Source organism: Crinia signifera, chromosome 2, assembly GCF_055691185.1.
Source record: "Crinia signifera chromosome 2, ASM5569118v1, whole genome shotgun sequence".
In the NCBI taxonomy this organism is placed as follows: domain Eukaryota; kingdom Metazoa; phylum Chordata; class Amphibia; order Anura; family Myobatrachidae; genus Crinia; species Crinia signifera.
In genome coordinates, this window is record NC_139218.1 from 76,657,090 (window position 1) to 76,668,645 (window position 11,556).

The 11,556-nt window shown below is 44.4% G+C and overlaps 1 protein-coding gene across 1 annotated transcript in view; it reads right to left on the reverse strand.

The window, feature by feature from the left end:
• Nucleotides 1–11,556, reverse strand: part of ZRSR2 (zinc finger CCCH-type, RNA binding motif and serine/arginine rich 2) — a 130,962-nt gene that overhangs the window by 2,585 nt on the left and 116,821 nt on the right. The window contains 2 exon segments of the mRNA XM_083172438.1: nucleotides 10,358–10,715; nucleotides 10,718–11,238. Of these exon segments, the coding sequence (XP_083028564.1) occupies nucleotides 10,383–10,715; nucleotides 10,718–11,238 (854 nt within the window). The 3' untranslated portion in view covers nucleotides 10,358–10,382.

An 11,556-nucleotide genomic window follows, 5' to 3' on the forward strand; every position in this document is an offset into this window, starting at 1 on the left:
GGGAGAGTGGGGTTTAAACACACTAGGTGTGTAGTTAGTCAAGCGTACGCTTTCGCAAAAAGCTTCCTCAGGACCCTGTTCTGAGGACCCCTCGGTCCTGAGGAAGCTTTTTGCGAAAGCGTACGCTTGACTACACACCTAGTGGGGGTGGCCTTGACAAGGGGGTGCATTTAACATTGTAAGCACCCATCAGGGTGCTTGTACAATTAAAAATAGCATTGCATGCCGCTATATTGCATGCGATGCGATTGTATAAGATGCACTTCGATCAAAATCGGGGGCGCCGTGCTAGGAAACAAGTACCATAAATACAAATAGCATGCACTGTGCATCAAAGAAACATCTAAATATCTGATCCCAGATCTACAGAGAACAGCAGAGCCCTTTTTTCAAAATGAAAAACCTTTTCAACACTTCCTAACACAGAAGGCTATGAAAATCCAGTGATGTTTAGTATATTACATTTCTGTACTAGCAGCTTAAATCCAAATTTGTTTTTCCATCTTAAATTATTTTTGTATAAGGATTAACTTCTTTACTTCTAGGAAAGGAAAAAAGTAAAATCTAATTTCGAACACAACAAGGCAGAAGATGGCAGCACTGTAACCTGTGTAAGATTGGACAAGATAACGCAGGTAGAGTCTGATGTGTATTTCAGAGGAGCAGCATCTTCTGTATTATCTCTAAGAATCATCTCTACAAGGATATAAAGTAAAAAGGGGGTTTTGTGTTTGTTCTTCAAAATCTTTACTGAATAGTGACTGTAGTACCGGGGATTTGATGTGCAGCATAAAGTGCATTAACATTACTTTTCAACAAAGCAATGAACAGTAAACATTATGCTGGTATATTGCCATATCTATACTGAGCATATTGGAACCTCTACTCCCTGCGGCATGCACGGAAATGGAGAAGCCAAGTCACATTCCATGGATTAAAAACCCATAAAATAACTACAGCACATTATAAAAATTGCTACAGGGACATGTTATTACAATCCATTCAATTCCATTATGTGCTATTGAAGCAGCAAGTACAGATGTAGTGCTGCTCATTCAGCCGGCGGCTGGCGATAGAACCGCCAGCCTCCACAAGGGGGGGTTAGAGCGCGTTTTGACGGAGCTCTCCGTCGCCTCCCCGCACCCCCCCTAACCCTGCCCATCTCCCTGAAACGCAGGGCAGGGTTTCTGCTCCCCTCCACCGAATGACTGGGACACCCATGCGCGTTCAGTAGGATGGAGCGCCTCTCCGCCGGTGATCGCCAGTGGAGGCATTCTGGTGATTCCCGGCGATGAACGAGAGGCGGCCTATCTGTATGTGTGGACATAGGCACAGTACAACAGAGATTCCCAATAGCGGCCCTCAGGGTACCATAGCAGTCCATTCATGAAGTGTGTGAACTGCAATCCTACCATTAATGTCTATCAATCCTACATATTTCTTACATTACAAATGCACAGAATTATTTTTCCTGCTCTGACAGAAGTGTAACACAATCACAATGACTGTATTAAAAACACATTATCATATTGTGTGTCCCCCAATTGTGTATTCATAGAACTACACAGAAAATAGTTCACAGAACAAAAAGAAGTTTGCATATACTCGCTCCTTGTAGTGTAGGTGCCTAACAGCACAAACTAATATATTTACATTAATAAAAGTAAAAAAATCACCAATTTCAATAAACCTATATATGGCTAGCTAACATTTCTAAATAGTATATGTAATGGTTAGCTTTACAGCCTCACAGTGCTGAGGTCATGGGTTCGATTCCCACCATGGCCCTAACTGTGCGGAGTTTGCATATTCTCCCTGTACTTGTGTGGGTTTCCTCCCACAATCCAAAAATATACTGGTAGGTTAATTCGCTCCTAACAAAAATTAACCCAAGAAAGTCTGTGTGTGCATGTACATGTGGTAGGGAATATAGATTGTAAGCTTCACTGTGGTAGGGACTGAATTTTCTCTGTAAAGAACTGTTCCTACTATAATGGTAGGACAGTCATGTACCGATGACACCTACAGTAGCTCTACATGTAGCAGGCCAATCACTGTGGCTAAACAATATTGCGAATAGATTGCCAAATGGGACCCTTAATGCAGTAGAAATGGAATAAGAATGACTGGTATGACAAGTGTTAAATTAATATTACATAGAGATGCTATTGCATTCCAAGGGGCCGATATAATTATTTCCTGTGCCCCCTACTAGATGTCTGTCTATAGCAGCGGTTCTCAAACTGTTGATCCTGACCCCAAAGTGGGTCCCGAACTTCTCATAATGGGGTCGCGACTCCATGTTGCTGACCTTCAGGCTGATGACTTTTCTAATCTCAGTCAGTGATTCAAGTAGTCTGAAAGATCTGTTGAATTGTCTGTTATTTCAGATTCCTCCCATCATGTTGTATCTCCACAATGCTGCCATGTATGTGCTGTCTGCTGACTACACATGTGATGTGATGACCTTCTGCAGTAACTTGCTGGGGTCCCGTAATTATTTTTATTGTCTGATGGGGTCCCAGAGCAAAATAGTTTGAGGACCCCTGGTCTATAGCAATAACACTAATTTGGAGCTATTCAATTGTTACTCCGATCAGACACCTGTGGCAAAACACCTTTTATGCAAATTTTTTTTTTTTAAAGTTGAAATATGTAACAATTTTTAGATTTATATTTTTTAACCATGTAAGTGTTGTGGAAGTTCAAACGGGTGGGGACACGTCTCTAAATAGTGGTAACTCAGACCTGGGAGGAAACAGAGCTTGTTGATGTCATTGTTACAGAACCGCAAGGCTATATAACTAAGGCCAGCCACTTCCAGGCAAAACTCTGCACCATTTCTTATAAGCCAGGAAATAGCATTATCGTCTTCTCATCCCGCCACCCACAGACACAGGGGTATTCGTCTACCTCTTAAAAATGTGTCAAAGAAATGTCTCTCTCTTTTTGGACTGCAAGTGGGGGGGGCGGAGCCACGGCGGCGTGAGAGAGGGTGTGAGGTTTGGCTCTCCTGGCCTGGACATGGTGAGCCCGCGCTCTCCCCCTTAGCCTCCCTGGATGACTTACGGAGCCCGGTGAACGGATGAGTGCTCCCCTCCTATCATCCCCCTGGTGACGGTGAGACAGTGCTGGTGCCGTGGGAGCTGTCGTGTGGCTGAGCGACTGAGCGGGGACCTGGAGACTTGGACGGAGAGGTCCTTCCTCCCAGTGCTGGTGACGACGGCGGAGGTGGCGTCATCAGCCGCCGCCATAAGACGTCCAGCCGGCAGCAGTGTTGGCGTGCTGCAGCTCTCTGTCGGGCGAGCGCGGTGAGAGCGGCTTGGAGTGGAGGGTACCGGACGTATTGTGAGGTGCAGTTCCCTGGCGTCATAGCAGCAGAGGCTGGAGAGGGGGTCAGAAATATACGAGGACTGGTGAGCTAAATTACCCCTCTTTCCAGTCGCTAAATATTTGTACAGTACTTGCTGCTTGATATTCCCAATCCCTGAAATCCACACGCTGACTGACAATCTGGTGCCCTATTTAGGTCACACAGAGGAATACAGGATGGGGAAAACTGGCCAAAGCTCGGCTGCAGCACGCCTTGAAAAGTATGCCCGCTCTGCACAAGCAGTTAATAACTCCCAATCAAGCACCCAATCAAGTACCCCACAATCTACACCCGTTAAAGGGGGGAAAGACCCTCTGCAATCTGAAGTTACTTTGTCCCAGGTACTAGAGGCGGTGAGCAAATGCGAGTCACACTTGACTGAACAAATGTCAAAAGTACAAGCAGACATTGTGTTACTAAGAAATGATGCACAGGCCATAGGGGACAGAATGGCGGAGGTGGAGTCTCGTATATCTAACATGGAGGATACTTTAAACCCAATTCAGACCCAACTTAAGTCTCTCTCGAACCAGGTCACTGAAATAAGACAGAGAATGACGGACATGGAAGGTCGTCTTAGACGTAATAACGTCAGGTTTGTTGGTTTGGAGGAGCGTGCAGAGGGGGGAAGCCCTGAGAAATTCTTAGAGCAGTGGCTGGTAAAGGGGTATGGTCGAGAGGTCTTCTCGCATGTATTCGGTATTGAGAGAGCACACCGGGTGCCGGCACGCCCCTTCCCCCCAGGGGGCCCCCCCAGAACGATGATTGCTAAAATATTGCACTTCAGAGATAAAGAGGCAATACTGCGGCTATCAAGAACTGCAGGAGACTTGATCTTCAATGGTAAAAAAGTCGCAGTGTTTCCTGACCTCCCAAGGGAAATACAAAAGGATAGAGCAAGGTTCAGAGAGCAAAAAGTGCGTCTGCGGGACCTAAATTTAAAATACGCAATGATTTACCCTTCCAAGCTTAGAGTGGAGGTGAATGGAGGGACTAAATTCTTTTTGACACCTGAGGAGGTCGCCAGTTGGCTGGACATTACATATCCAGGAAAAAAGCAATTGTCCTCTGCATAGAAATGAAACGCATTGCATAATGTTTAATTTAATATGTAAAGTTGGGTTGTGAAGGCGTAACTATGCTAAGCCCTGGTACACTGTTAAAGAAGTAATGGATGATTTTTTCTCAAGAGGAATTAGAATAATAGTGTACAGGGCGTTTTGGCTTGAGATATATGTTGAGTGATGTTCACTTGGTTAAAAAGGTGCACCAAGATTTAATAGAATATGCTATGATATTGGCTCGGTGGGTTGGGGGAGGCGGTGGGGGTAGGGTGAGGGGATGTAAATTTTTTTGTTCGAGGCTGTAATAATTGGTCAGGAGAGCCAGCCACGGTCCATGGTGGCTAAGAATCAAGCTCCCGAGAAAAAAGTTTAAAAAAAAAGGGGGGAGGGAATGGGGGCGGGGGGGTGGGAAGGAGGGTAGAAGAGGTATGCCTATTGGGGTAGGTCATACAGGGTGGGGGGAGGAGGGGGGGGAAGGGGTTCATGTTTGTTCGTGTATGGTACAGGTTGGTCCCTCAAGTGCTCTCTTACCCGTCTGCTGTTAAAGGGCAGCTTAAATGGTTAAACTTGTGACATGGAATGTCAGAGGCCTAAATAATAAGTTTAAAAGATCATTGGTGTTAGATCAATGTAAAACTTGGGCCTCTGACATAATTTGTCTCCAGGAAACACACCTAACTAAGGAGCGCCTTGGATCTATTAAAAGATCTTGGATGGGCCCGATATATCATGCCCCATTTTCTTCCATGTCAAGAGGTGTAGCACTTATTATTAGGAGAACTGTTGTATTCGAAGCATATAATGTAAAGATTGACCCTCTGGGGAGATTTATATTTCTAGACTGTAACATAAACCATGTTAGAGTTTGTCTACTGACTGTATACATTCCACCCCCTTTTTCTTACTGCGTTTTGAATGAGGCAGTAGAGTTTATAGCGGCCTACCCCGATAATAAGGTCATCTGTGCAGGTGATTTTAACAATGTAATGTCCCCGCTGCTGGACAGGTGGTCTAAAAGGAGAGGGAGAGATGTCCCGTCTAGAACCAAGTTCGCAGAGTATATTGAAAAAATAGGATGGAGAGACCCGTGGCGGGAACAACACCCTGAGCTCAAACAGTTTTCGTGTTACTCTGGAACGCACAAGGCCTTCTCCAGGATTGATATGGTCTTCGTTTCAGATAATATGATTAATAATGTGACATCCACTCAGTACAAGGGCCGGGGCATCTCTGACCACTCCCCATTATTAGTAGAAGTAGGCTTGGAAATAGGGGGGGGATTCAAGTTTTGGAAACTGCAGCCATATTGGCTCTCCCAAATAGATACGGAGGAGTTAAAGCAGGAGGTTGATGCCTTCTTTACTATTAATGGGGGGTCAACACAACAGGCTATTGTATGGGACACATTTAAGGCCTATTTAAGAGGGATACTAATTAAAACATTTTCATTTCTTAAAATACAATATAGAAAAAGGAAAGCAGAATTAGAGACCCGAGTGATACAGGCTGAAAATAAGTATGTTCTGACCCATTTAGAAGAAGATCGGAAAGTCTGGGAAGAAGCAAAATCAGAATGGATGGAGTATATCAACGAGGTTAATACACGTAGAATGACGGGCAGGGCCAATAGATGGTATATGGGTTCGGATAGGGGGGGAAAACTGTTGGCCCACCTGGCGAAAAGTGACAAACCCTCAAATAAGATCACTAGAATTAGAAAAGAGGGTCAGGCAGATTTGACGTCAACCCCTGATATAGTAGAAGAATTCTCTGATTACTTTTTTAATCTTTACCAGTCTAGACTGGAGATGGGCCAGGAGGAGGTGGATAAATTTGTCCAATTGTCAGGGATGCCTAGGCTATCAGATGACTCTAAAAATGCGCTGGATGCCCCCATAACTATCCAAGAAGTTAGGGAAGCGCTGAAAGCACTCCCAAAGGGGAAGGCCCCGGGAATCGATGGCCTCCCAAGTGAGGTATATCAAGAACTAGGAGATAAAATTATACCACACCTCCATTCACTCTATGGGTACATGGCGGAGGAGGAAGTGTTGCCCAAAACAATGGCGGAGGCTTTGATAGCGCTCATACCAAAGGAGGGGAAGGATACCACCTCGGTGGAATCCTATAGGCCTATCTCTCTGATCCCGGCGGATGCCAAGATACTGGCCAAAATTTTGGCCGGTAGGCTTGGCGGGGTGATCGGTAGTTGCAGCGGATCAAACGGGCTTCATAGGTGGGAAATCCACAATGATTAACCTCAGGAGGGTCTTCTCCTATATACAAAACGGGAGAATTCGAGACTCGGGGGCCTTGATCGCGTCTTTTGACGTGGTCAAGGCCTTCGATTCCATAGAATGGCAGTTCCTGTGGTCAGTGTTGGAGACAGCGGGGTTCGGCCCGGAGTTCATTAAGTGGGTAAGAGTGTTGTATACTGCCCCGCAGGCCAGGGTGTCGGCTAACGGATATGTGGGAACTTCCTTCCCCTTGGGAAGGGGAACACGCCAGGGATGCCCACTGTCTCCACTGTTATTCGCAGTGGCAATTGAGCCACTGGCGTGTCTCCTAAGGCGAAAGTTGGGCATAGGTCACTCTTTAGGTCAGGATAACATAATATCTCTGTACGCTGACGACTTGTTAGTGGGAGTTTCAGACCCAAATAAAAACTTTGGGGGGGTTTTGGAGACGGTGCAGGAATTTGGGGACTTCTCCGGCCTGGTTATTAACCAGCAAAAATCTAATTTAATGGTGGTAGGAAATGATACATTAGGTATTGCGACGGAAACATACTCCCTGAGGAAGACAGAGAAATTTAAATACTTGGGGATTATTATATCACACAATCCCGAGGAGTACGTAGAGGACAATCTGGCTCCGCTCTTGACACGTCTTAAAAACCAGAGTAGATACTGGAGTAAATTACCCCTGACTCTACTCGGGCGTATCAACCTGTTTAAAATGCTGGTTCTCCCTGGGCTCCTCCACGGTCTCCAACACTCCCCGATATATATAGGGGACAATCTATTTAGGAAAATAAATAACCTTATTTCATCCTTTATATGGAGGGGAAAACGACCCCGTGTAAGGATGGAGACACTTTGGAAAAAACGTAAAGAGGGAGGCCTTGCCCTCCCAAACATCAAACTTTACTATTGGGCAACACAGATCACCCACCTGAAAACTTGGATGGAAGATGGGGCAGCAGTAGAGGAAATAAGACACTTAATCCGGGGAATGGGGATAGAATGGAATCCATTGCAGGTCTTATTGATGAAGGGAGCCAGAAAGAAATTCCCACATATTATAATGCAAGCTTTCAAGATATGGAAAAGAGTTTGTAAAATGGCCAACTATGATGGAATAGACCCTGAGTCTGCTATTTTTTCATTAACTCCGTTAAGAGAGCTCAATAAAATGGGCATGGGAAAACTGTGGGCAAGATACGGTATCACGCAGATTCGACAATTATATCAAAATGGGAACCTCAAGCCATATAATACACTGAGCCTGGAATTCGGGCTGCCACTAACAATGCTCTTTAACTATATCCAGTTAAAGCAAGCAATAGAACCATACGGTGCGAGGAGGGGAGGATTCATGACAGAAACTCCGATCAAGGTCCTCATAAATAAATTACCGCAAAGGAAAAAATTATCTGTGATATATAATTATTTGCTAGGAGAAACTGTCGAGACAGGTATCCCGAAGCTTAAAACAAAGTGGGTAACTGATTTCCCAAATTTAACAGCAGAGACTTGGAATAGGGCCTTGCAATCCCCGGTTAGGGCTACAAATTCAACGCGCATACAGATGGTACAATTCAATATTCTGCATCGGGCGTACTTAACTTCCGTTACGATGAAGAAGATTGGGGCTACAGCCACTGATATCTGTCCTAGGTGCAGGATCCAGCAGGGTACATTTATGCATCTGATATGGTATTGTACAGGGGTTGCACGATTTTGGGAAAAGGTATCAGAGGTTTTGGAAAGGATGGGTGTTCCCCAGGCTAAGATAACTCCAATGAATATCTTGCTGGGGCTTTGGACACACGAGGGGGTAGGCAGAGATGTAAGCACGTTGGCATTATGTTTATCTGCATCCGCAAATATGGTTATTGCACGTAATTGGATGGGGGCTAAGGAACCACAGTTTCAGGAGTGGTTAAATGTGGTTGATCAAATATACTCACATGAAAGAGCGATTTATGTTACAAGGGGTTGTTTGGATAAGTTTAATAATATCTGGTCACAATGGATAAGGTATAAGATTTTAAGGTAAGGGCGTAGCTACTTACCCACTGTTGACACACTAAGAATATTAACACCAATAGGAATACGTAACACAATTTATATGGAAATGTATTTAAGATAGAGACACAATATGGGACAGGGGCTGGGAATCTATGTGATAATATTTAATGTTATATTCTTTGGGGTTATGCTTTGGGGTTATTTAAGGTTATACTTTGTTTATGTTCGGGGGTTTTTCCCGGTTGGATTTATAACCGGAAAGTAAATAAGAAGTGAAGATTGTACTATAGATTAACTAGTGTGTCCTAGGTCATCTTAGTTGGGATGTGTTGGAAAGGCAATATGAAAGATAATGCAGAGATATGTATATTGCGGATCCATAACAAGGGGGGTGGAGGGGGCACAGAAGGAAGGGAGGGAGTCTGTACCTGTTTTTAATGTCTTGTATGTATGTATATCTTTGTTTATGTGCTGATGATGTTGAAAAATTTAAAATAAAAACTGAATTAAAAAAAAAAAAAGAAATGTCTCTCTGGTGATCCCGCATGATCACCAGAGAGACATTTCTAAGTCACACTCTTGAAGTGCAGAAATCATACTAGCGGAGTATTTCTGATATCCTGGGTTGAATAACTAAGAGGCCCCATTATTTGAAGCAGGAAAGTGTATCAGACAATCAAGCTGCCCGGCCGAAATACAGTACTGGTACAGCTGACGGCTGTGCATTTTCTCACCCATCTTTGCACTTGGCATTCTGATATAAAAGAGGAGAATCTCCTATTTCAAACAATGTAGCATTAGAACAGTAGTTATTGCCTGGGGATCACCAGACAATGACACCCTACATGACAGAAAGGTTATAATGCCCAGATCTCCTCCATCATGGCATCAATAAACACAGTTTATTGGTGTTGGGCAGGGAGGGCAGCTGACATCACCAGAGCCACTAATCCAGGTCACCAAGGAATGACTTAGATTTTCAAGCACTTCTGAAATCATTCGATGGTCAGCGATCATCGAATGATTTTGGCTACCCACGCAAGCCTGTGAATGGCTGTTTATGCAAAACATCCATTTGCAGCCCTGCAGAGTTAATTGGCGACTAGTGATGGGTGGCTATTCGCATGCCCGGCGGGTATTCGCAGGCCTGGCATTAGTTGGCTCACAAAGCAACGAAATACTGCTGCTTTGCGAGTCAACCAGAATCAGCGACTAAGCCTGTAGCAAGAACCACAAAGTACTGTATCTGCTGGTAGTAAGAAAGTACTGGTGATAATGCAGGGGATGAGGTGGGGGCTGGCCGGAGCAGGGTGGGCATAAAACTAGGTGACACCATGGCTTTTACGTTATGCTAGGATAAAACGTATACAATAAAACTCGGTCCTCAGGACCGCACACAGTGCAAGTTTTGCAGGTCCCCTCTCAGAGACAAGTGAAATAATTAGTTCCACCTGTGGATGTTTTAAAAGGTGTAAAATTAGTAATTAATGCACATGTGCAACTACCGGGTGACCAGGAAAACGTGAACTGTGTGGGGTCCTGAGGACAGAGTTTGATTACCCCTGCAATTAAGTCATACCTGTTCTTTGGAAATTAGTTCCACACAACACATAATAAATTGTCAGGCAGATCAAAGTTATACTTGGCATTATCAATAAGTAATGTACCTGGACACAATTCTGTTTATGCACATTAGGGCTTATCTCTGCTTTTTGACCTTCTGCCATGGCTTTTAGATGGAGAACGACTTCTGCTCTTTGTACCACGGCTTCTGGATTTTGAACGACTTCTACTCTGTTTGCCTCGGCTTCTGGATTTTGAACGACTTCTACTCTTTTTGCCACAGCTTCTGGATCTAGAGCGACTTCTGCTCTTTTTGCCACAGCTTCTGGATCTAGAGCGACTTCTGCTCTTTTTGCCACGGCTTCTGGATCTAGAGCGACTTCTGCTCTTTTTGCCACGGCTTCTGGATCTAGAGCGACTTCTGCTCTTTATGCCACGGCTTCTGGATCTAGAGCGACTTCTGCTTTTTTTCCACGGCTTCTGGATCTGGAGCGACTCCTGCTCTTTTTGCCACGGCTTCTGGATTTAGAACGGCTATTTCGGCTGCGGCTTTCTGATCTTGATTTACGGTTATGGATTTTGTGCTTGTGTTTCTTTCTGCCCCTGCTGCGTGACCTTCTGTCTCTGCTTCTTGATCGATGGTGCTTTTTCTTGCTTTTGTGATGGCTGCTTTTTCTACTAGAATCTACTTTTTTTCTACTAGAATCCCCATTTCTTTTGGAGTCTAGGCTAGGGCTGCGGTATCTCCTGGAGGACCAATGGTCATCATATCTTCCTGTGCGATAACTTCTCTCAGAGAAGTTACTTCTATCTGGTGACATGTTCATGTCTCTACTGGCTTCCCAGAATTCATTATTTGGGTTCCTGAAGACATGCAAGAAATTGCAATGTTTTCCTCTAGGACATTTTTGCCTTTCAAATAACCCTAAATTCAAAACAAAAATTCAAGTTCATAAAAAAAAATGTTTTTGCTGCTTTTTACAATCTGTATTTATTAAGTACAAAAGATTAACAAATGGTAGGCAGAGTCCCCCAGAGGAATACTGTGCTGTGGTGCCCTCCTTAGAGGTGTGCAAACCCGGTCATAAACAAGAAAAGGAACTAGGCAGCACTCAGAGGCTTGTGATAAGGCAAACGTCTATTTAAAACGACATCTACCGGAAACAGGAAGTGAAGTCTGGTCAACGTTGTGACCGAGCGATGGGGGAGGTCGCCATGCAAGACGACCCGGGGGACTCTAGAGGGTAAGATACTATTTATTACACTGTTTGTTCACATGTTCGTATCCTGAAGAAGGGGATTA